General features: G+C 36.2%; 1 protein-coding gene across 4 annotated transcripts in view; it reads left to right on the top strand.

The window, feature by feature from the left end:
• Positions 1-25795, top strand: part of SIPA1L2 (signal induced proliferation associated 1 like 2) — a 148143-nt gene extending 122348 nt beyond the window's left edge. For 2 of the 4 annotated variants that reach the window (XM_081940127.1, XM_081940128.1), the window contains 10 exons: positions 1113-1216; positions 2841-3226; positions 4621-4845; positions 11769-11886; positions 13980-14199; positions 16020-16151; positions 17941-17994; positions 18883-19000; positions 21658-21739; positions 24595-25795. In XM_081940127.1, coding sequence (XP_081796253.1) covers positions 1113-1216; positions 2841-3226; positions 4621-4845; positions 11769-11886; positions 13980-14199; positions 16020-16151; positions 17941-17994; positions 18883-19000; positions 21658-21739; positions 24595-24741 — 1586 coding nt within the window. In that variant the 3' untranslated portion in view covers positions 24742-25795. Of the gene's footprint in view, positions 1-1112; positions 1217-2840; positions 3227-4620; positions 4846-11768; positions 11887-13979; positions 14200-16019; positions 16152-17940; positions 17995-18882; positions 19001-21657; positions 21740-24594 lie in introns of those variants that run through there. The other 2 variants (XM_081940129.1, XR_014174252.1) reach the window with 2 other exon arrangements.
• Positions 25796-26198: the final 403 nt, after the last annotated feature.

Below are 26198 nucleotides of genomic sequence, written 5' to 3'. Positions count from 1 at the left end.
CCCCTTATATATTTGGGGTGGGGGCAAATTAGTATTAAAGAACACAGAGGTAATCCTTCCCTCGTTTTGTGTTAATGGAAGTCATTGCCAATTGAATTGGATTCCATCTGACATTTCAGAGAACACCTAAAAGATAAAACACACTTTATTCTTTTTAATATATTTCCTTGAAAGTATACTTACTGAACTTTTGGGGAATAAAATATGAAAATGCAGATGCCCCCTTTTATATTAGTTGGAACCCTGGGTAAATTGAGTAAGTTTACGTTCATCAGAAATCAATTCCAAAATTGGGTGAAACTTGGAAGGATTGAAGTGATAACATGACTTCGCACAACTAAATTTATAAAATGTGAGGTGAGCTATAATTTCTACATAATGTTTTTAAACATGTTATTTCCAGTTTACATGTTCATATAATCTTTCTCATTAAGTTGTGAAGATTTTAATAAACTTTCCTTTTTTGTCTTGTGGATTCCTATCATTTAATTATATTATCTAGCACAAAGAATGGAATGAACTATACATATATCTCAATACGTTTTCTTTGAGGATAGCTTTTTTCTCCTATACAATTTGCAATGTCTTTTTTTCAGAAAACGTCTGGGATTAAATTTTAGGGTTACTTTATCTGTGCTGCAAAATTCTGGATGACAAAATTCAGAATTCTAGTGATGGCAAGAAGATACTAAAAACTTTTTAACTCTTTCTTGCTAGCAAGGGGTCATGCAGAGTTTTCGATCTGTAACTGATAGCCTTGTTTAGGACAATAGACTTTCATTTTCTGCTTGCTTTTTCCTGATCACCTCCACGCTCTCTTGATGCTGAAGAGCAGCATAAAGGTGTTAATATTGATTTGGGGTTTTTGCTCCATTCCATAATTTATTGGGATGATGTTGCAAATGTGTACATGATAACTGTTTCTTCTTATTCAGAACTGTTATAATAAATCATGTATCTGTCAGTTTCAGAAGGACAAGATATGATTCCAAAAATTCCAAGGAACATCCTTGTTTTAAACCAAACCATTTAATGTTAAGATAATATTTTTCCCCCCTTGTACATTATGCTTGTGTATATTTGATATTAAAACAAATAATTAATTATGGCAGAAACAAAGTGGCATGCACCATCAACCAAGGTTTTGAGCTCCTATAAAGACCGGGCACTACAGAAAGAAAACAATGGGAAGGATTCACCAAATAAATTTTCTCATGTAAGTTTTTTTTACTTGGGAATTCTCAAATAGGAAATCTTTTTCACATGTGTCTGAATAAAGCCTATGTTGCAAAAATCTGAAGAAAAGTGAACATGCTTGCAGATTTTGAGGTTACTACTTTGAAGGAAGGATGATGTTTCATCATAATCTTTCAATCATGAAATAGAAAATATAAAGAGCAAAATGGGGGGGAGTTCAATGAGCTTTTATGTTAATTTATATATATTTCTATATTCTACAACTTGTTTTGGCATAATTTTAATGAAATAACTATAACTTTGAGAAATTAATTTGAGTATAGAGAAGGTCACACAGTAGTATCTACCAGGTTTGAATATGAAATAAATGGAAGTCTCTTCTAATGAAAAATAGTAAGCCTCTTTGATACAGAAATAGCTGTAAGTATTCTTTCCGGCAGTGACCTCAAACAAACACATGCTAAGGAACACATCCTTGTTTCTAGGCCACCGAATAGTTTAAACACTAAGTAAATTAAGCATCACTCTCCATTCTGAGCAGAAGTTTAAATCGCATATTCACAAATGTGTTATTTTAGATGGGCATTCTTATATTGCCATATTTTGGAATAAACAAAATAAAAGTTTATTTTGATTATGACTGTATATGATTGTATTACTTAGACAACATTAAGCATAGATTGGTGCACTTAAAAGAACTTGTTTGTATGTATAGTATATTCCTGTAAAAGTTTAGTAGTAATGGCAATGAGCAAATAACAATGAAAAATATTTAAATTTAATATAATCTTGCAGACATGGCAGAAGGGAAGAGGGACTTTGTATTGGCAGAGGTTACCTGCTTAATGTTGGATTTAGGCCATGGACAGAAAAACAGTTACTATAGTTACAGTTAATGTTTAGTTAATAGCCTCAGAATGAGGAACCTGTAGCCCACCAGATGTCATTGAACTGCTCCTGGCATTCCTGACTCTTGGCCATGCCAGCTGGCTCCAAGTTAGGGTAAAACTACTAACTCTGTGTCATCTGGAAGAGCCTAGCTTTCCCATAACAGTAAAAGCAATTGGAAGATGGCCCTCCTTGAATTCTGAGCTTATCCTTTCAAATTCTGAACATAATTCACTTTGTACAATAAAGGAGAATATTTACAGCTCTAGGTTGAAATGAGGGGCCTTTGGTGCTCTTTGTGTTTGGCTGTTTGCAGACATTTCATTACTCAAACTAGGTAACATCATCATTGCTCCAAGACGACCAAGAGTCCATGACTATGTGCAATTTTATAGAATTTTTTTTTAAATTTTTTTTTAGCATTTAAAGGTTTTATTTTTTCATTTTCAATTTCAATTTCAATTTATTAGCGCTTATAGACCGCCCCCTCTCCCGAAAGGGACTCGGGGCAGTGTATAATTTTCGTAAGATATAATCACATGTATACTATTACACAGCTATTGTATACACATGTATACTATTTTATAGAATCTTGTAGATCGTTTTTGAGCATGTGTTAATTGAAATACTAATAAGGCAAGTGGGGCATATGGGGTTGCTTCAAATTTATTTGACATTTCTAACTAGTAACGTGTTTCTCATTTCATTGATTAAACTGTGGATTGTAGAAATAAAACTATATTTTTTCTTTTAAGATTGGAGACAAAAACTGTTCCAGCCATTCCAGCAGTAATACTCTATCCAGCAACACATCAAGCAACAGTGATGATAAGCACTTTGGCTCTGAAGATCTAATGGACTCTGACTTGCTTGGATTAACGTATATTAAGGGAGCTTCTACTGATAGTGGAATTGATACTGCTCCTTGTATGCCAGCTCCAATGTTGGCTCCATTGCACATTTCTGGAAGTCGGTCAGGGCTTCATGGACGGACAGATCAATGGGCTGAATCATCCGAAACGCCAGGAGCAGATGATGACATGAAAGTGTATGCTGTCCACAGTTACGCTTCAGCCATTTCTAGCAGTCATATAGGTGATGGCAGCATGGGGGACCTCAGTGAATTATCTTCACATTCTAGGTGAGTTTCTCAGCCCAGTGTTTTTCAGGTAACTAAACTAAAAACCTGAGTAATGTGTAAATTTGCTTTATTGTATACTTTAGTGGGAGTGTTTTAACCTTATTTTGTCAGTGTTACATTTCAGAAATTAACAAGACCTTTGTTCTTGTAAATCATGGGTGTCTGAATTCGTTTGGTATGGTGATGCCTCTCTAGTCCAAAATTTTACATATTTACATTTAATAAAGCTAAATATGTTCCATATACCCAGTCGTTGGGTAAGATTTGGCTTGAGTTACTATGACTAGGGTGCCTTACAATATATCAAACCTGTCTTTGTTGAGCAATGTAATTTAGATAACACATTTTGTGCAGAAATAATACATTGGGTTCAGCTTTTTTCCTCCCAGTATCTTCATTGCATTGGTGGGATTCTCCCTCTGCCATGGGAATCTTCCTGTCTAGTCGTAGGAGACAAGTTTTGCATAAAACACATTCTAGACACCGATTAATGAAGAGCTATGCCTTATGGCAAGGATTAAATTGGATATCATTCTGTCTCCTGCAGCCTATTATGAAATCAATTTATGATTACACTGCATCTTTTTACCTGCAAAAGTCTTTGAATATGCCATGGAAAGGTTGCTATTTTGTATCAATAATTGCTTTTTCATGGCATTAATGTGAAAACTTTTAATTAGGATTTAAAGATATTATTAAAGTACTTCTGCATAATTTTATAACCTTAAGTCATTGATCATAAATGTGATGTGATTTACTTTATCCCCAATCACATTTACACAATTTGTATAAGTCATGAACTAATAAAATTCATGTTTTTAGGGGTTTTTGAATGCAATTATAACCTCAGTCACTAAATGAATAGTTGTAAGTTAATTACCTGTAGTAACTTGGGATAAGACATTCTCAGACACAGTACTCCCTATCTTTAATATCTTTCCAGAACACTTATATGATACAAACAGTGAAGTTTTTTTAGTACTAGAAAAAATACATAATCAGTCTTGTAATGTTTTATTTCTGTAATGTCAATCCCAATTTTGAAGAGTTTTTTTTTCTGTTTCAATTTTTAGTATTTTTTATTATTTTAATTTTTGAGATAGATATGTTTTAGTTATTTTACATAACTAAAATAAGATTAGAAGTATATTTATACTACTACTGCATACTGAAATCAAAGTAACAAGAATTCAGCATTCGTTGGAATATGAACTCCACATTACAGAAATAAATTACATGACATATTGTTGATTTTTAAAGATTTTATGGAGGGTGTGTATTGTGTATGTGTGTCCTTTTTAAGATAAATAACAGCCAATGTTTTTCCTGTTTCAGATTTCCTCCAGTAATAGCTCATTAAATATTTCATTGTGCGCATTTCCCCCCTTTTCTAGCGGGTCGCATCATTCTGGAAGTCCTTCAACACATGGTCCTAAAAGCACTGGATCATTAGACACCTCCAAAGTATATATAGTCTCACAAAATTGTGCTCAACCAATCTCTGGATCCATGGCAAAATGTTACCCTCGACAAGGAGCAATAAGCAAATACGTTATTGGCTGGAAAAAGTCAGAAGATAGTCCCACACCTGAGGAATCTGAAATTTCTGAATGCCAAGAGTAAGAATCTTTTTATTCTTATGTGGGGGAGAGGATTGGAATTTGATAAGGGAGGAGGTCATGGAAGGGAAAAAGAAAAAAGAAAAGGCAAATAACATAATGTTGATTCCCTAAGAATTAAAAGTAGATAAGGGTTCTGTACAAGTAGAGCCTTTGGCTTTTTCTTTTAGGTACTTTCAGACAAGGTTTCTATTGTTTGGCTTCTACAGGAATTTAAGGGAATCTTAGATTTGTAATCTACTAGTTGATAACCCGGCATTGCCTGGTTATTTATTTATAGGGTGAAAATATCCAGATCAAATGTAATTTCTAATGTTGGATTTTCCCCCTTACCAGAGGGATTCCCCTTGTGGAGTATTGTGAAGCCATTACCACGGCAACTCCACTGCGCTGTATAGTAGAAGCCATTTTACAGCAATACAGTAGAAACCATTTTAAAGCACAACAGGTTGTATTTTAACAGAACACACAACCTGAGGAATGTTAGGGGTGTCTTACCCCCACAGTGTCTTTTTCCAGAGAGTAAGTCATGTGTGTACCAAGTTTGGTTGAAATCAGAGATGGTATTCAGCAGGTTCTGACTATTTCTAGAGAACTGGTAGCGGAAATTTTTAGTAGTTCAGAGAACAGGTAAATATTACATCTGACTGGCCCCGCCATCATCTATTCTCTGTCCCACAAGTCCCAGCTGATTGGGAGGAAATGGAGATTTTACAGTATCCTTCACCTGCCACATCCACCAAGCCACGCCCACAGAACTGATAGTAAATTTTTTTGAATCCCAGCACTGATTGAAATTGCTCAAGGTGTTCCACAGTTATGCTGGAACATACATACATACACACACACATAGCCATTTATACATATACATATGCATATACATATACATATATATGAAAACAAATATACAAAAACATGTGTGTGTGTGTGTGTGTGTTTCGTAGATTTCCATGGGTGTAGGTATGTCTTGTTGTATTTGGGTCTTTTCCCATGTAAGATTGAGATTGTCTTGGCAACATTTCGATGAGGTCTCACTCGCCATCTTCAGGCTGGGTTTTGGGCTTAAAGCGTGGTCGGAGCTGCCATTTTTCTATAAATCTTGGTGAGGATGTGTGGAGCACTGGCTTTGTTTCAGTAAGTGGAATGATTGGTTGTGTGGTTGCATCATGAATGGTAGATTGGTGTTGATTGGTGCTGGCTGTGTGTCCGTTGTTTCGTGTTGTAATGGCCTGGGTGGTGGGTGGGGCTCGTTTGTTGACTAGGGCTGGTTTCCAGATGTCTGGTCGGCGCGAGGTATCGTCACATTTATTCATGTTGTAGGGGTGTTTCTCTATTTCGATTGTTTCCATAATAATTCTCTTGTTGAAGTGTTCAGTTTTGGAGATTAATTTAGTTCTTTCAAAATCAATTTCATGTCCTGTTGCTTTAAGGTGCTGGAAGAGGGAGGAAGTTTTTTCTTCTTTTCTGACTGCTTTCTTGTGTTCTGCGATGCGTGCATTTATTCTCCTATTAGTTTGTCCAATGTATGTGGCTGGGCAGATTTTGCATGGTATTTCATAGACTCCTTGGTTTTCTACCTGGATCTTGTCTTTGGAGTTTCTTAAGATGTTGGCTATTTTTTGGTAAGTGCTGAAGGCTGTCTTGATATTGTGTTTGTGGACAATTTTGCTGATTTTATCTGTGGTGCCTTTGTTGTAAGGGAAAAGGGTGATGCCTTGTCCTGTTCTGTGTCTCGGTTCTTGGGGGGGGGTGTCTCCTTTTGGATTAGGTTGGTAATTGTGTTTCTTTGGAATCCATTGGAAATTAATATGTTTGTGAGAGTGTGTAATTCAGTTTTAAGGTGGTCTTTGTCAGCTAGGCGTTTGGTTCTGGAGATGAGGGTCTTGGCTACAGAGTTGATCTGTGCAATCCCATCACCACCCTGCACAGATCAACTCACCTGAAAACTGAATTACACACTCTCACAAATGTATTAATCTCCAACGGATTCCAAAGAAAAACAATTACCAACCTAATCCAAAGTGAGACTCCCCCAAAAAACTGAGACACAGAACAGGACAACGGCATTGCCCTCCTCCCTTACATCAAAGGCACCACAGATAAAATCAGCAAAATTCTCCACAATCACAATATCAATACAGCCTTCAACACTGACCAAAAAATAGCCAACATCTTAAGAAACCCCAAAGACAAAATCCAGCTAGAAAACCAAGGAGTCTACGAAATACCATGCAAAATCTGCCCTGCAACATACCTAGGACAAACAAACAGGAGAATAAATGCACGCATCGCAGAACACAAGAACGCAGTAAGAAAAATAGAAACAACGTCCTCCCTTTTCCAGCACCTTAAAGCTACAGGACATGAAATTAATTTTGAAGGAACCAGGTTAATCTCCAAAACTGAACACTTCAACAAGAGAATAATTATGAAAGCTATCGAAATAGAGAAACACCCCCACAACATGAATAAATGTGACGATACCTCCTGCCTACCAGACATCTGGAAACCAGCCCTAATCAACAAATGAGCCCCACCCACCACCCAGGCCATTACAACACGAAACAACAACGGACACACAGCCAGCACCAATCAGCACCAATCTACCAATCATGATACAACCACACAACCAATCATTCCACTTACTGAAACAAAGCCAGCACTCCACACATCCTCACCAAGATTTATAGAAAGACAGCAGCTCCGACCACGCTTTAAGGCCAAAACCCAGCCTGAAGATGGTGAGTGAGACCTCGCCGAAATGTTGCCAAGACAATCTCAATCTTACATGGGAAAAGACCCAAATACAACAAGACCAGCATACCTACACCCGTGGAAATCTACGAAAATACACACACGCGCACACACACACACACACACACACACACACGTCCTGTTCATTACATTTATACACACAAACACAACATGCACATACACACACTGAAGAATACCTGTGCAACAATATGTTGACAAAATAGATGCAGTGCTGAGAACAATTCATCTGACAGTAGTCATATTTCATGGACTTAAAACTGAATTAGCATTCAACTTGTATCTGCTTTACTAGAACTTTGACACATTAACAACTCCATTAATCGTGTCTTTCCCTTCTGTGTGAAATCTTTTGAAAAATGTCTCTCTCAACTATATTTTCCCAAAGCTAACTGTGCCCAGCTTCTTCAAGCTCTGGTTATATGCCTTAGTTACTGCTTCTCTGATCTTCTTGCTTGATCTTTTCTGAATCTATTGTAATTTCGCTGGATTCTTTTTAAAGTGTGCTGCTCAGAACCAGTGTTTGTGATGGGCGTTCATTATCTGGTAATATTACTCCTGCTGAAGCAATCTTGAATTGTTTTTTTTTTTAAATCACACTGCTGACTCCTATTGTTTTCAGTTAACTACTCTTCCAAGTTCAAATCAGTAAGACAAAATCATTGAAGAATAGAGGCTCCAGAACTGATCCTTGTGGTAGCCCACTTGATGCTTCTTTCAAATGAAATGTAGACCTTAGGCAATACTTCAAATTTGAAGTATTTTTTGAAAGTGTTTTTATTATCTTCAAGCTTCAATCCTGCCTCCTGGTCCTCCTCATGGAAAACATTTTTGTTGCTCTTTACCAAAATAGGTGCTGATTAGCTCTGTCTTTTGTTTCTTGTCCTCTTTACTAAGTGAAGGTTAAAGTATTGTTGGCTTGTAAGATAATGTTCAGATTAGAGTCCTAACTTGCATAAAATGATGTGATCATACTTGAATTAAAATGGATTTGTTTACACCTGTGGAATGTAATCATAGCATTTGTCCTTATAGTTTCACAATACAAAGTTTACTAATGGACTTTCTGTGTAATTTGCTTCACATTCTTTTTGGCAGAATTCTGATCAAAAGTATACAGGAGGGAACAGTGACTAATATTTAGGAAATATATACCTTTACAGGCAGGGGATGTATAGGCTGTAGTTTTGGCAGGCATTGAGAAATGTATTAATGTGAGACATACATTTATTGATATATGTGTATGATTAAGTGAATAGTCCTACATTATAGAACATTGTATACAAATACAGAGTTTAATGTTACTTGCTGAATGGGATGAGTGATATATAATTTAAAAAATAGAATCCTTAGCAGATGCTTCATATTGGTAGGAGTATAGTCACAAACGTTTGTTATCTCCTTGGTTTTTTAAAATTTCCATATGGATAAACATATAAAAATGCTTGTGGTGATGTTAGAGGTGTAATTGTTGGGAATATGAATGTATCTTTATTTCTAGTATGCAGAGGATATGGTGTTCCGGCCTGAGAACCTTAATTATTTGCAGGGAATGTTAGATTAACTGTATGAAAGAAGGAACGTGTAACTGAAAATGAATCTATTGAAGTTAATGGGAATTGTGTTTGCTGGGAAAGATGGGATAAAAATGGCAAGTTAGGGATACATAGGAAACAAGTAGATTAATACTTTGTGTACTGTACTTTGGTTTACTGCAAGATAAGGAAATGATGACATACAAATGCTAATAAAAATGTAGTGAGTAGTATGCTACTATTAGTAATAGTTTACTCAAACTTGTCAAGAATGAATGAATGAATGACCAAAGAAAATAAAAAGTGATGTTTATGTTGATGGCCTTCTGCCCTTTTTAAAAATAGCTTGGCTGTATCAGGAAAAAGCATAAATGTTGAATGTTCAGAAATTCAAATCAGAAGACAAGTATGTATTAAAATCTCCAGTCACTTCATATCTTCATATCTTTTTGAAAGATTCATGCCTTTCTGCAAGATCTTGCTTTTGGAACATATCTCATCTTGGCTGTGGGGACAGGATTAGATACCTTCATCAATAAGACTTTTTATTTGATCTTCTACTTCTTTTAAGCCAAATGCTCATTGCAAAATTGCCCGCTCATTCATTTGGATTTCTGAGTAGAAATGGATGCTCTTAATCCAGGTGCAGCTCTTCCACCTTCTCTTTTGTTCCTTTTGAACAAATTATATCCTTTAGCTGCAGTCTTGAAGCCCCAGGACTCCACTGTGCCTTATTAAACAAATATTTGTTGTAGAATTTAGACTCATCTTGTTTATTTCCTCTACTCTGAACAAGATCGCAAAGACAAAGGCAGATATTTTATGAGTTTTGCTTTTTCAGATTTGTCTTCCAGGGATTTCAGAGACCTATTTCACAAACACTCTCACTTTCTACAGTGCAAAACTCTTTGTCTGAGGTCCTTTTATTTTCCTTCATTCTTAACCCCCAGCCCCCAATGCAAGATGCAAACTGTCTTGTTCTAACAGTCCACGATACAAGAAACCTAATTGCTTCTATTGATATTTGCATACCTCCTTTTTTGCACGCAGTACTCTTCTTGGAAAAGCTCATTATAATCATGATTACTGTACAGAGCAAACAAAGGAGAGAGCAATAAAAACACAATAACTTCTAGCTTGTTTTTATTTTACTAAACTTTAGTCTTGTACAATTAGGAATTTTATTTATTTATTTAACAAATTTATGTAGTCATCCAGCTCATACATAGGTGACCTCCAGGCAGTTTAGAAAATTTTAAAAATCTGCTGTATAATAAAAACCAATTTAAAAAATTTCTATTTCACCCCCACCCCCATGGCAATAATAACACAATCAAATCAGCCACTTGATCAATTCTATCTCCATTCGAGCTCCCCAGTCCCACCCACTAAAAAAACCCAAACCAAACATTTTAAAGTATTTTGGAAAAGCAACAGGTTGGGGGTCAACCCTACATCAGGGGGATGTGGTTAAACATTATGTCTATGGAGATTCTCACTCATCCAAGTCATGGTTGTCCCAAAGGTGCTTTTTCAAGAGGCAACTGGACTTTCTGGTTTTTCTTTGAAGACTTTTTGTTTCTCATCCAAGAAACATCTTCAAAGAAAAACTAGAAAGTCCAGTTGCTGTGTGAAAAAGCATCTTTGGCCTAAATATCATGTTTAGATGTATGTTTCTAATTGTAGAAGTCTGTTTACCTCTGATAAGTATGTAGTCACTGATTTCGTTAGAATTAATAACAATGGGTCCTATAAACATGATTGAAATATTTGGGAATTTTCAGTCTGCATTATTTTAATATGTGATTTAACCGGGTCTTTATGAAAATCAGATACTTTGTGTAATTGTTACACCAAACAGTTTTGTCAGATTTCTGGTATTAATAAAACCATGTCTTTGTAATTGAACCAATTATAATTTCACTCATTATCCCTGGAACTTAACTAATAATGTAAATAACATTCTTGGGGGATAAGTGAGCTTTGTTCTTTATTTTGATCTTGGATTTTAATTAAAGTGTATTTGAGATTGAAAAGAATAAAGCGTGTTTTATCTTTTAGGTGTTCTCTGAAATGTCAGATGGAACCCTAGAGCTAAATTCAATTGGCAACGGCTTCCATTAACACAAAAAGGGGGAAGGATTATGTCTGTCTTCTTTAATACTAATTTGCCCCCCAAAATGTTCTTTTGGGTGCTAGGGAACACTTTGGCACCAAGGCCGAAAAGGAACAAGTATAATTTGTCAGCAGATATCTATTTACATGATACAGGTTTATGCCTCAGTATTTTAAGGGATTATTTCTACACTGAGGCTGGAAATGTTTCTTCAGATAACTTGTTCTTTAATATTTTGATCATGATTGTCCGTTATTTGTTTTAGTTTTCTGTGCTTAGTTTAAATGTTTTACATACTAATTTTTTTTAGTATTTAGGATGTACTAGGACTAGACTAGAATTAAGCACACACATACAGACACTCACATTATGTATGTGTTTGTATGTGTGTGTGACATGAAGAATAATTATGAAGATATCTAGATAGGAACACATTATTAGTTAACTAAAGATATTTGTCTCTGTGGGATGCATAATTATGTTGATGGCTTTTCTTCAAGTCAGCTTCAAGCTTCTGTCAGGAGTATAGTTTCTGAAGGCCAGCAAGCTCTCTCAAAAGAAGAATTTCTGAAGTTGATGATGCAGAATAACATCTCTGCGGAGGATGGAAGAAGAAAGGTTAGCTATTTTAATATATATATATATATATATTTATATATATTTGCTTCTTAGAGCTAACGGACATGGTGGCTCAGTGGCTAAGATGCAGAGCCTGTCGATCAGAAAGGTCAGCAGTTCGAATCCCTAGTGCCGCGTAACGGAGTGAGCTCCCGTTACTTGTCCCAGCTTCTCCCAACCTAGCAGCTCAAAAACATGTAAAAATACAAGTAGAAAAATAGGAACCACCTTTGATGGGAAGGTAACAGCATTCCGTGTGCATTCGTGGTTTAGTCATGCCAGCCACATGACCATGGAGAATATCTTCGGACAGTGCCGGCTCTTTGGCTTACAAACGGAGATGAGCACCGCCCCCTAGAGTCAGGAACGACTAGCACATATGTGCGAGGGGAACCTTTACCTTTACTGCTTAGAGGCTATTATGCCCCAAATCCACTGATATTGCTAAGGGTTTAAAAATGTTAGCAATGAGAAAGGAGGACAGAATAATTGTGAGAAGTAGGATTGTACATTGCATTTAGAAGAAATAGTTTGCAAAACCTAGTGTATGAATGGGGGAATCCCTTCTCAAAGCATTCAAGCTCTGCATTCTCCAGAAAGCCTGTTCATATCTGCTTTTAAAACTTGTCCCCAGTTCCACAGATAACATTATCTTCAAAGCTATGCATAATTAGCTAAATAAGAAATGCATTATACCTATTATTACTTGTTTATTTAAGAGCACATATTTGTATGGTAAATTAGAAAAATGCAACATTTGTATCACATTTGCAAAGCTGTACTTAAAATCAGCTTTGCTTTATATTATAGTAAAAAATAATAATTATAGCTTGCATTCCAAATAGTCATGCATTCTAGATTACTAAGAACATTTTCCCCCTCCCAGAGTTGATTTAGATTTGTGAAATAGGAATAAAATTCTTAGAGACATGTGCACTTTAGTTTACCCGTGCTCGAGAACTGGTCCCTCTTAGCATTCAGATTTTATGTTGTGAATGTGGAACAGTGTATATCAATAGGTGGCAAAAAGGAATTTATATTCACACAATATAGTGTCTTTCACATACCAGGATAGAGGGAAGACTAACCTTAAAGAATAAATCTAATTATGTTAGCTTCCCAAACATCTGAAATCCCCAGGGAAAGTCCTGCTTCTCTGTGCTGAGGCTTATAGATTGACACTTGATGTGACGTGGAGATAGACCTTCTCAGCAGTGGCATCTACCCTAGATAATAGCTTCCACTTTGCAACATGCTAGGGTGAAATATTTTATAGACTCTTTAAAATATTAATTTTCTCATATTGACTTTCCTCAGACATGAGCTCCATCCCCTATTCATGTATTGTTCAGTTCATTAACTTTACAGAGTTTCACTCTGAAATGTTTTTGCAACTTAGCTTAATGATTGTTTTATAAAGAGAAGTATTACATAAATACATAGAATAATGGTAAATGTTCTTCTATTTTCCAGAAGGGAGGTTAAGATCAAAGTTCAGAAAGTAGAGATATATTTGCTTTATTCCGTATTATTTTAGGGTTAGACTGAATTTCATGTAGAATTAATTATATTGATTCAGTATTAAAACTTAGTCTTATTCATTTCATGTAAACATAATAGCAATAGCAATTAAACTTATATACTGCTTTACAGTGCTTTTCAGCACTCTCTAAGCGGTTTACAGAGTCAGCCTATTGCTCCCAACAATCTGGCTCCTCATTTTACTCACCTCGGAAGGATGGAAGGCTGAGTCAACCATGAGCCAGTGAGGCTCGAACTGCTAAACTGTAGGCAGCCAGCAGTCATCAAAAGTAGCCTGCAGTACTGCACTCTAACCACTGCCTCACTTTATTAGCAGTGGCTGCACATTATATTCAACTATTTGGAGCTAATTTTCTTTCCAGTAATTCATGATGGGACAAACTTGTATATGAGGAGAAAATTACAAGACCTTTGTTCTCGTTTCTGATGCTAGTGAAACAGTATTGAGCAGGCTATCTCTAGAATAAGATTTATTTTTGTGTAAACTAAAAATCTCATCATCTTCATGATAATTGTTCAAGTCTACTAATTTATTCTCCTAAAATGTTTAGTTTTCATTCTATGGCAACCTATCTCCAAGGAGGATACTGTACCGTACTCTTTCTGATGAGAGCATATGTAGCAATCGGAGAGGATCTTCCTACGCCAGTTCACGGAGTTCAATGCTAGACCAAGCGTTGCCAAACGATATTTTGTTTAGCACTACGCCACCTTATCACAGCACCTTACCTTCTAGAACAAGTTTAAACAATGGTAGTGGAAATCTGCGACGTAAGTTGTATATGTTCGTATGTGCGATGTGTCTGCTGATTTTATATTCGATTTGCAGTTAGCAATATATCCTCTGAATGAAACATTTTGAAAAAACCTGCTTTACATTGATGGGAGCAGTTGATTCACCTAGCCAGGATTGTCTGGAGGTGGGGTGGTGAAGAGTCAAGATGGCAGGCATGAATTGCGCAATCAAGCTTTTGCCCTTTCGATTACAGAGTAATGCCTGTCATCTTCATATTTTCTTCCCCCACAATACTTTTGCATTAACTGGAAGTAGCTGTCCAGCGTTTCAGCTGAAGACATCAGACTAGAAACCTGGAGATTGTAAGTTCTAGTCCTGCTTTACACACGAGAGATAGTTGGGTGACCTTGGGCTAATCACTTTCTCTCAGCACAATTCACTTCACAATGTTGTTATGGGGAAAAAAAGGAAGGATTATTAGGTATGTTCGCCAACTTGAGTTATTCCTAAAAATAATAAAGATGGAAAATAAATGTTAAAATCTGTGAACTGTAGCTACAAAGGATATGAAACTCCTCTACTGAACTACTTTATAATATTCTTTAGACTACTGTAGAGATTCACAAACCTTGGGTACAGTCTCTAGATTCCCATAGTCTAGGTAGTTGCTAATTTATGATTTTTAACTATGCTGCTTTGTATATAAAATACTATAAATTGCTTCTTCAATCACACAAACAGCATTTTAATTAATTTTAAATTAAACTTTTTGTATATGTGTGTTTTTTTGAGTCTTTGACTCCGGTAGAATCTTTGCACCTTTTTTGGCAACATTTTTTAAAGTAATTTGTCATTGCCTCCTTCTCGGGTATGGCTCAAGTTGTCCAGTTGGCTTCATGCCTAAGGGAGGAACTAAAATTCATTGTCTCCCATTTTCTTGCCTGGTGCCTTAACCACTACACCAAATTGGGTCAATCAATTAAACCTTTTCAATTAAGTTCTTTTTTTATGCTTTGACCCTCAATTCAAAATAGTATGTGCACCCAAGCTTTAGATTATTGTAAATGACATAAATTGTTTGTACACGTTCATAGTTTTAGGAACAGGTTTCATCTACTAGTAGTACAAACTCCATGAGTGTATTCTGCTGGTATGGGAAGCATTTTTACCACTTCTCAATCTAAATTGCATTCACTGTTTGTTAACAGGAGCTAGGAATAAAATGAATTGTTCAAAATTTGAACAAACCTGAAGAAACACTTGTGGTCTGTAGGTATTATTTGAAAGATTATTATCTAGGCTATGAAAATTAGATGATTTTCTTCAGTCATTTGAAAACGTACAGCAGAATGAAACGAAAAGATTAGGCAAGCAGTAGTGGGTTGTGTGATAAATATGTGGTATTCATTATATGAACTGTCATATTTAGTTTTACCAGGGACATTGAATATCTCTGCCAAATTCAGGTGCAGATAACAATTGCCAGGTCAACCAGTTCAAAAACATCTATGTACTAAATATAATTGCATAAACTTGCAATGAACTACAGGAGAATACATCCAATTACAAGTGAACTCTGGTGTACATTTCGATTCTAATAAAGCCTTTTTTCTGTACTAAGTCTGGCCAATGAAGAATAAAGTAAGACTATTCATATATCTTGAAAACTATACTTACATTGCATCTTCATCCTATTCTTCCAGAAAAACAAACAGCTGTTTGAATTCTACAAAATAGACAAAATAGACCTCTTAATGGGCCCCTTTTGTAGCAGTTGCCCGATGTTCATATATTTCAATGTTTTTGTTTTCTTTCTAACGTATTATCTTAAAGCCCACTTTTCCTTTTAATGTAGATGAACTGTGGTTCTCAGATGGATCTTTATCTGACAAATCAAGATTCAATGATCCTGGCTTAATGCCTCTTCCAGATACAGCAACAGGATTAGACTGGTGTCATTTAGTTGATGCTGCACAAGCATTTGAAGGTAATGTGCGATCAAAGTAACTGCTGTTAAATTATCACAAATTAAGATGCAACCCTCCTGTTATTACCAGGGGCAGTGGCACTCAAAAACGTTTGATAATTTGGCAATTCCTTGCATGCTCTCCTAACCCATCAGTTTTCTGTTTCTAAATCTGTAATTCCCAGTTGATAAGTGGATTGTATAGGTTTCATGGTCTATCACAGCGTGTCAAACTTAATTTCATTGAGGGCCGCATCAGGATTGTGCTTGATGTGCTTGACCTCGGAGGCCGGGGTGGCCATAGCTCAACGTCACTTGTGTTGGGGGCCCGAGTACTGTGCCAACAAAACAGGCTCCCGAGTTCCATTTTCAGCTGCAACGGCCTCCTGCAATCTTCTGCCAGCGAAAATGGAGCTCGGGCGAGCCCACGGGCCTTGACTTGGACACCCCTGGTCTATCAGATTGCTGTTAGGTGCAGTAGCCCTGCAGTGGACTTGAGATAAAATATACAACTACAAGACTAGAAAATATCCTTCATGAAAAGCGAATATTGATAATTTGTTCTTCATATTTACATGGCCGGCTATCTTACAATCAAATGAGACTTGGTAGTATACAACAAACTTAAATATAATAGCTAGAGAGAGAGAAATTGTTGCAGAATGTCAACATGATTGCAGTTTGGGTGCTTTGCAACCCATGCTCATTTATAATGTTCACCAGAATTCTGTGGTTGTGTGGTCACCATTTGTGAGCTTCACATCCAGCTTCTGATATAAATAATGCAGAACCTGGCAGTGAAATCAAGTCCCGATCGCATGATTGACTCACTTAACAACTGCAGATGATTTGCTTAAGGAATTGACATTTTCTGGCAATAGTGAGGTGATCTTTCACTTAACCACATCACTTAGTGACAAAGTTGCTGGTCCCAATTATTAAGTGAGGACTACCTGTAGTTTCCTGATCTTGGTTTTATACATACATACCTACATACATATCTTAATATGGTCCCTTTGAATCTTTTAAAATGTTTACCTTTTGATTGCAAAGACCTTAGTTAGAAAGACTTAACACATTACATTGAAAGGCGTAAGCAATCTCAAACAGACATCAGCAATCTGAAACGTGTTAGTTGGGAAGGATGCAACCAGGGTCTCTTTAACTAGACATTTTGCTACTACAAAATAAAACAGCTCTCCTACTTTTTCTTCTAATGCATCATTCATTAAACTTTGTAAGGTGACTAAAAGAAAAAAAAAGAAAAAAATGCTTAAAACACCCTCTTCCCTAAAAAAATTAAAAATAAAGCATAGTCATACTATAAAGAGGTTGTTTTTAATCTTGCCCCTGCCTGAACCCATCTCAAAATCTTACGTTCTGTCTTGAAATGTTGCCAACTCCATTCAGGACAGCATCTGTACTCTTCCAGATGCCTGAAGTAGTTTCAATGAATTGTCTTGACTGAACATGATGGATTACATTCACAGTTGTATGAATAGAAGAAAGATTATGCAATGGGTTTCTTGTTGGTTTTTCATGGTAAGATAATGCAGCCCTCTAACAAGCCTCGCCTGAAATTTGCAAATTCCTGAGTGGTACATGTTATGGTTATAAATAGATTCAGTATGTATTACTGGATATCTGTGTCTGCATAGAAACAGAGAGGTTTCTCTTTCATTATCATTTAAAATGAAAAAGATGATTCCACAAGATTGAGTTGTTTCTCATAAGGATAGCAAGTGTCATATTCCAAGGCTAGTTCCGTGGACTCTGTTTGTTCATAGGAAAATTCTAAATCTTATTTCAGATTATGACTCTGACGAAGAACTTGGGCCAGTCTGTCATCACACTTCGTTTCTAGGTGATGATCTGGGTAGACTGTTGGATATTATGTTGTTGTTTTTTAAAAAAAGTATACACTTTTATATATGTTTGCACGGTTGCATGATTATATACAAGGTTTGCGTCTTTGCAAGAAGAGAGGAAGGCATGCTGTGGTCAGGGCCAAGACCTAGAGACAGAATGAATTCAGTCTACAAACAAATGATCTTTGCTTCTACCGAATACAAACGTTGCATGGAAAAAGCTCAAAGTTCTGTTCTTGTTCTATAACAAATGTGTGTGTGCCATACTTTTTTCTTTCTTTTAAGTACTGGGTATAATTTTGACTGCCACACTGCATGCCTTTCAATGGGGAAGCTTATTTCCCAAAGAGTAAAGCATGTATTTTGTCCTTGGAAAGGAAGTAATTTAAAAATCATTGATGTAAGCAGCTTTCTTTTTATGACTAAAATTGATCTGCCTGCGATAAGATCATAATGAAAATTTTAGCTCATTGGAGTTCAAGTATGTAGGTAATTAGTTCCTTTATTCAAGTAAAATAGTAGCTCGGATTTCATATTTTTAAATGAAATACAAAGCTTTTTTTTTTCTTATGAAATATCTGCTTTGCCTTAAAATATTTTGGTTTTAGAATTTCTATGAGTTTGGGGGAAATGCGATGAATAATAAATAGTGAAAATAAGTGTCAGTTACAGCAACTCTCAAGCTATAATTAATGAGCATGCTTTGGTATATGTCCGGAAATACAAGTGATCGGGAATGCGGATTTAAAGAATGGTTGCAAGCATATATTTTTTTGGCTATATCTGGATTCAGATATCAACAGCTCTTGATCAGTTTTGTATTCTGAAAGTATTTCTAGGCTACCTTTTTTTTTAGTTATTTGCTCATGTATTTGCCTTTCTAGATCAAAGAGTGGCATCTTTTTGTACCCTGAATGACATGCAGCACATGCAGGCTTTGGAGAATAACCAAGCCTTGGGCTCAAGTCCAACAAATGGGAAAGACTTCATTGATGCTAATGGGTATGTAAAGTATGTACAAAGAAGGCTTCTTCCTGCATGATTCTATGATGTAGATTTTTGGGGAATGTCCAAATCCAGTAGCAGCCAGTTCCTCTGGACACCATTTGCAACAGACTGTCTCCGCAGTGAGGCACCCTGTGTGGAATTCCCTTTCCAGAAGAATACAAGGAATTCCTTCCATATTGGCCTTTAAGAAGACTTCGGAACACGCCTTTCTCAAATGGCTGTTGACAGTGCTTAGTTATGCAATGCAAGTCTGAATCCGTAAGGTTTTAAATAGTAGTTTAATAATGATTTAATTTGTGGTGGATCTGTTGTTTTAATAACAGGGCTGTTTTTTTTTCCTGCTCAGATCCTTTGATAGTGGGTGGTCTCATAAATAGCTCTTGTTTCACCTTTGTTATTTTTCTTTTAATGCTGATAATCCATTTAGGGAGAAAGGTTGAGAACAGAAGTGGGAGTCATGATCTGAATTTCTCTGGCTTTAAGAATGCAAAATGAAGTATATGCTGCAGGTAGCATCTGCAGTTTAGATATATTCAATTGCTTGTTTGAAGTCTGTATGAGCTATAAGGAGTTCAGGTGCTATTCTCTCTTTAAAAGGCTAGGAGCCATATGCATGTCATCAAAACTTATTTGGTTAGACTTGTTACCACACAGGAAACCATTTGAAGGGACATCACAATATCTTTTTGGCTTTTCTAATTCTTCTCCTTCACTGCCATAGCCAGTGTGAGGCATGTACACAATATAACAATGTCTTGGTCACTTCCCATATATTTCCACTCACCCGTCGTTGTTCTAACAGTACTTGCTTTTCCCAATTTGACAGCTTCCTTCCTATTCCCTTGCTTTTTCTCCACTTCATCACTCATTCGCTTGCATTTGTTCACAGAATTTCAATTAGGCACAGCAGTAAGCAATCTTAGTAGAGCCTGTTGTGCATGTTTTTTTATTGGATTACATTTTAGGGAGTTTTGTTGCTTTATTATTTTTTCTCTTTGTTTTGCATTGTGATCCACAGAATTGAGTTGGGCAGCTACATCTCTCTCTGTTTATGTAACTATCTTCTCAAGGAGGGAATCCAGCAGTGCTGGTCTTACTTACATTAATCTTTGGTCATCAGTATGTGTACAATACTTGGCACCATCCTCTCTCCTTACAAGTTCCATTCTTGAAACCATCCTCTCTCCTTACAAGTTCCATTACTATGATTTCAGCTACTTATTTACATCTTTCCTTATTTACTTACCAATAATTTGTATGCCACCCATTCCCAAAGGAGACCAACAATTTCAAAGGCAAATTACCATATTTTTTGGAGTATAAGATGCACCCCCTCCCCAAAAAAAGAGCGTGGAAATGTTGGTGCGTCTTATACACCGAATACAGCCATTTTTGGCCTCCCAAAGCCTCGCCCCCGCATCCCATTTTTGTGAAAAATGGGTGAAAAACGGGCGTGTTTTTGACTCCCCCCCCCCCATCCCGCAGAAGCACTCTGAAGGCTTCAGCAGGGCTGGGGGAAGGGAAAAATGCCCCTGTTTTGGTGAAAAATTGGGGTGTTTTTGCTTTCCCCTGGCCGTGCTGAAGCCTGTAGAGTGCTCCTGGGGGCTGGGGAAGACAAAAACTTTTTTTTCTTACTTACCTGTTCAAAATCTTGGTGCATCTTATACACCAGTGTGTCTTATAGTCTGAAAAATATGGTACCCTGGATGGGGAAGTGGGGGGGGGAAATCACCCTTCCTTTTGGAAAATACAGAAATATATTAGGAGCAGGAAAAATCATATTGGTTGTCTCTCCACTTTATAGTTGTACCTCCATTGTGGGATTTTGTCCTCCATAATAAATTTATCTACATTGTTATTCATATAACTTCTGAATAAATTTTCTCTTTCTTGCATTTGTTCTAACACACTTTCTTCTTTGGACACAACTGTAGAGTTTTCTTAGCAATTTAGAGGTGATTTGCCTTTGACGTGGTTTTTGTTTTACTTCCTAATCTACTCTATATCCCTGGTATTTCTTGTGGTCTCCAATCCGATTATTAACTAAATTTAAGCCACAAGATCAACCAAGGTTTACTAAGTGTTACTTCTAGCTGGGTCTATTAATCCATACTTCACTATGTCATTAAGACTAATTGTTTTGGATTTCTAGTACAGAAAGCCTTTAATTCATGATCAAACAAAGCTTTGGCAGATCATGGTGATGTTTTTTAAATTATTTAATTGCTTTTTTAAATGGCTGCCCACTCTGGGTGACTTACAAAATCCAGAAATAAAAACAGGTAAAAATATAAAACAGCACAGGCAACTGGACCAAAACAGGCCTAACAATAGCAGCGCCCTTACAAACACAATAAGCCCTGGCCTAAGACTTGAGCCAGGTTTTAAGGGATTTCCCAGAACCCCAGGAGAATGGAGTTTTAGTACACACTTTTCATTGCATTTAAACCCGAAGAATGTATCTCACCAACTTTTCATTTGAGATTGAGTCTTTTACTTTACATGTTTTTGAATTCAAATCTGAGGGCTTTTATATGGTTTTGAAAATCATAATATTTAGTACATTGTTCAGTTGTTTTGTATGGAAATGTTTTACTAGGCAATCTGTATGATATTTTCAACTAACACCAAAGTACATTTTGATTTTTTAGGGAGGATAGTCCTACTACTTTGACTGGAAAAGTAAACCAGCTAGAAGTGATCCTTCGGCAATTGCAAACTGATCTTCGAAAGGTAAAAAAAAATGTGTTCATTAATGTTACATAGTTTGAATAAAGATACTGTAGGATTTCTGTCTAGGAACTGCACACTAGCTTACATACTATATGAAAGCTGCACTCATGTGGTACTGGCTGCTCTGCCATTAGAAGCAACGTGGAGTCAGCACACTGCAAGTAGGGTAATTAGTGGTGAAATGAATTAAAAGAAAATCTGTGTTTGCTATGACCTCAAACCACATCAGGCCATTGAGCAAACCACATTTGCCTTTAAAATTATGGGAAATCTGCAGACTTCTGCTTTCTAATTTAATTGTTTCCTAAGTGTTCAGATGTATTTATTGTAATCTTTTCTTGCAAAAGTAATTTTTCTGAAAGGCAAATATGTATTTTGAGGCTGCACTACAGGAGAATAGTCAGAGCCAGTCATAGTAACTGCAATATCTTGACATGGTAGATTGTAGGCATGAAATTACCTTGCTGTCTAGAATATAAAAACCTAATATTAGAACTTAACTCTTTAATTCGGCACACTGCTCTCAGAACATGACTGAGATGGTTTGGTATTATTTCTTTTATTAAGTTTAACAGGGATTCAGAAAACAATTTCATGAAATTCTACTTGTATATCTAGATTTGATAGCAAATTTTAACCTTTCTCATTAGAAGATGGTCTTAAGTTCAAAATAGATGAAATGTTAAGCATATGGAAGAACTGCAACTTGGAACGGGAAAGAGGAACGGATACATATTTTTCAGAGTAAAAGGGCACTTTATTCCTATACCGAGTTTGTCAGAGGAAAACTGGTATGAAGGATAAGTGTATGCCAGTTAATCTCCCTCCAATTCTCTGCATTTTTCCTTTAAAAAAAAGACAAGGAGGACATTTCTCTAAAACACAGGTGTCAAACTCGTGACATCACGTCATCACTTGATGTATGGCAACTTTTTTCCCCTTTGCTAAACCAGCGGTGGGCATGGCCAGCGCATGACGCATCTGGCCTGGAGGCCACGAGTTTGAGACATCCCTGCTCTAAAGGGTCAATTTTAACTAGCAGTTCATGCCACTAACCACCTCTCAAAATCACTCCCAACCACTCTTTATAAACTGTACAAGATATGAGTTTGTTTAATCAGATCTACTGCAGTCAGATGCCATGTGAGCTGTATATTTATGAAAATTTTAATTTGAGACATCAAGCTTTCTAGTTACACAATACAGTAAAGTTCTTTAGCTGATGTTATGCAATTATTCCTTTCAGTGTTTGAAAAGATATTTGTGTTGATTAATCTTACATAGGATACCAAAAGTTCAAAAGTCAGATAGCACTAGACTGCAAAATTTGTACATAATCTCACTCACCATCATATGTAATTGGCAAAACAGTACATACAATACAATACAGTACAATACAATAGCAGAGTTGGAAGGGACCTTGGAGGTCTTCTAGTCCAACCCCCTGCCCAGGCAGGAAACCCTATACCATTTCAGACAATTAGCTATCCAACATCTTCTTAAAGACTTCCAGTGTTGGGGCATTCACAACTTTTGGAGGCAAACTGTTCCACTGATTAATTGTTCTAACTGTCAGGAAGTTTCTCCTCAGTTCTAAGTTGCTTCTCTCCTTGATTAGTTTCCACCCATTGCTTCTTGTTCTACCCTCAGATGCCTTGGAAAATAGTTTGACTCCCTCTTCTTTGTGGCAACCCCTGAGATATTGGAACACTGCTATCATGTCTCCTCTAGTCCTTCTTTCTCTTAAACTAAACATACCCAGTTCCTGCAACCGTTCTTCATATGTTTTAGTCTCCAGTCCCCTAATCATCTATACTTTCATATCTCACTGAGGCGGGTACAATATTTTTTATACTGTTGTTATTCTGTAATATGCAGTCATCATACCACATTTAGATTACAATAGCAACAGCACTTATACAGCTTCATAGTGCTTTACAGCACACTCTAAGCGGTTTCCAGAGTCAGCATATTGCCCCCAACCATCTGGGTCATCAAAAACAATCTAAATTGAAAGTATTGAGCAATTAAATTGACACATCCTTTTTGTGTATTTGAACACTTGTAAAATACATTAGATAAAGCAGGATGTTTCCTATTCAAATTATTTTTATGATAGCCTACAGGTAAGTTTGTAATGATGGTATGGAAATGGCTTTCGCTCCATGGAAGCAATGGAGCCACCCAGTATTTGGACGCTGCTTCATTTATTCGTCTGATATGTGCTGTTCCCCATATTTCAAATCAGCTTTTTTAAAAAGAAAGGGACACTTTGGGCATAAGATAGTGCTGTGTTTAGCAGAGTGATGGCACGACAGAAAAAAGCTGTCTTTGTGTCTAGTTGTTTTGGCATGCAATGCCCTACAGAGGCGTCCTGAGGGGAGAAGTTAAAACAGTTTATATCCAGTATATGAGGGATCTGTAGATAATTTTTTGGCCCTCTTTCTCACTCTTGCAGTATACAGATACTCAATGGAAGGCAGTCTGGTTGCAATTGTTTTTTCTAGAATAAATAGTAAATAAATACTAATAAATAGTAAATAAAAACCATTCAACCGGTCATCTTGTTTTGTCTTGTTTTGTGTTTTGTTTGCAGGCATATTTAAGTCATATCTTTTTGTGAAATGATGTCTTTTGATCGATAGCATGATCCTATCAATGATATAGAAACTTGGTTATCAAGTCCCATTTAGCTTGTTTAGACTGCAAGGCTGCCTTCTTTAAAATCGAACAAATTGAGATAAATTGGGAATCAGAATTCCATTGCTATCATTGTGACTAGGAAAATATATATGTGCATGTTTGTTATCTGTGCTACAAGAAGAATGATTATAAATATGATTTCACTCCTCTAGGAAAAGCAAGACAAGGCTGTTCTCCAAGCTGAAGTCCAGCATTTGAGGCAAGATAATCTAAGACTTCAAGAAGAATCACAAACAGCAGCTGCTCAGCTAAGAAAATTTACAGAGTGGTTTTTCAGTACAGTAGACAAAAAATGCTAATATCTGAATTTTGAAAAAGCACTGTTTAAAAACTTAATAATTTTGAATTTGCCTAATATTATTTTAATCAGCCTTCAATCTTTTAGACATTTTCTGCTACAATCTCCACCCAGCCCCTTCATTTCAACAAAGCTACAAACTATTAGAAATTCTTTATATCCAGTTGAAGAAGAGAATGAATGACATACATTTGCTTTTGTGAAAATGAATGTACATTTCTGGTGTCATTTTAGACATTTTAGAATAAATTTCTGGTTTGAGCTTGCCTGGAAGAGAATGATTTTGGGGTTTATGGCCACTCCTTTAGGTGCTCCAGTGAAGTTGTTTAAGCAATTTACAGTAACTTGGTTTTCAGCATTGTAAGATAAAGAAAGTAGGCGTATACTTTCATGTTTAAAGGTGCTCTATTTTTTGTATGTACAGTAGATATTTCCACAGTCACATTGTCATAGCAATAAGAATGGAAGTAGAATTAAATAGTCACAAAGCTGTGTTCATTAATAAAAATAGCACTGATAAGTTTAAGAGTAGTTTGGATGCAGATATATTAGGAATTATTTATTTGCAGGAAAAAAATGGTGCCTGAATTTAAATGGTGTTCCGATTTTTCTAAAGATACACATGCCTTGTATAATGGCTCATTTGATCAATTCACTGTCAGTGACTTTATATAATTCATATTCAGCAAAGATGGTTATAGAGAGCCTAATTATAATAATCCTATGTGATGTGAACCAGCCAATCATTTGTATAATTTGTTTATCTTTGTACAGAAGCTTTGAGCATGTGACTTGTATTTAACATCTTTTATTTAAGCTTATTTAACCTCTTTAATTTTATAAAGCTTTTGTTTTACCTGCACTATGGTGAGGAGTGGGTTGCAAGCTACAACGTGTGTTTAGCTTGCCAACATGGCACTGCAGAGTTCTAGAGGAGTCTAACAATTGAATGCTGCTAGTACACAACTTGTGTTTGTATGCTTTAACATTTTAATTGATTTGTTTGAAATGAATATACATTGCTTTTTTTAAAAAAATAAATATTGAAAATATCAACCACAAGCAATAGTCCTCTGTTTTCACTGATTAATGTTGTGGTTAGATTCCATTACAAAGAACAGCATAGTAGAATATTTTTGTGACCTACACAGTTTTATACATAGTAGTAGATTTCTGCAAGGGACTGGATAATTTCCAAGAACTTGACAATCTGACACCAAACTGATACAAAACTTGTGACATTTGCGGAGCTATTATTCCAACTCATTTTTCATACTTTTTAACATTTTCAGTAAAGGAGAAATCAAATATCAAAGCTTTTAGTTCTACACACATATGAACAACGAATATCATGGGATTTATTTTACAGTAACAAAAGTGCCCTATAAATCATTGACTCAAATGTTCTATTAAAGTATTAATTGAGAATATTAATGTAAAAAGGTGACATATTCAAAT

The sequence above is a fragment of the Natrix helvetica genome, assembly GCF_964273705.1.
Source record: "Natrix helvetica genome assembly, chromosome: 2".
Lineage (NCBI taxonomy): Eukaryota > Metazoa > Chordata > Lepidosauria > Squamata > Natricidae > Natrix > Natrix helvetica.
Note: the sequence above shows the minus strand (reverse complement) of the source record. Positions and strands in the feature narration are given on the sequence as shown.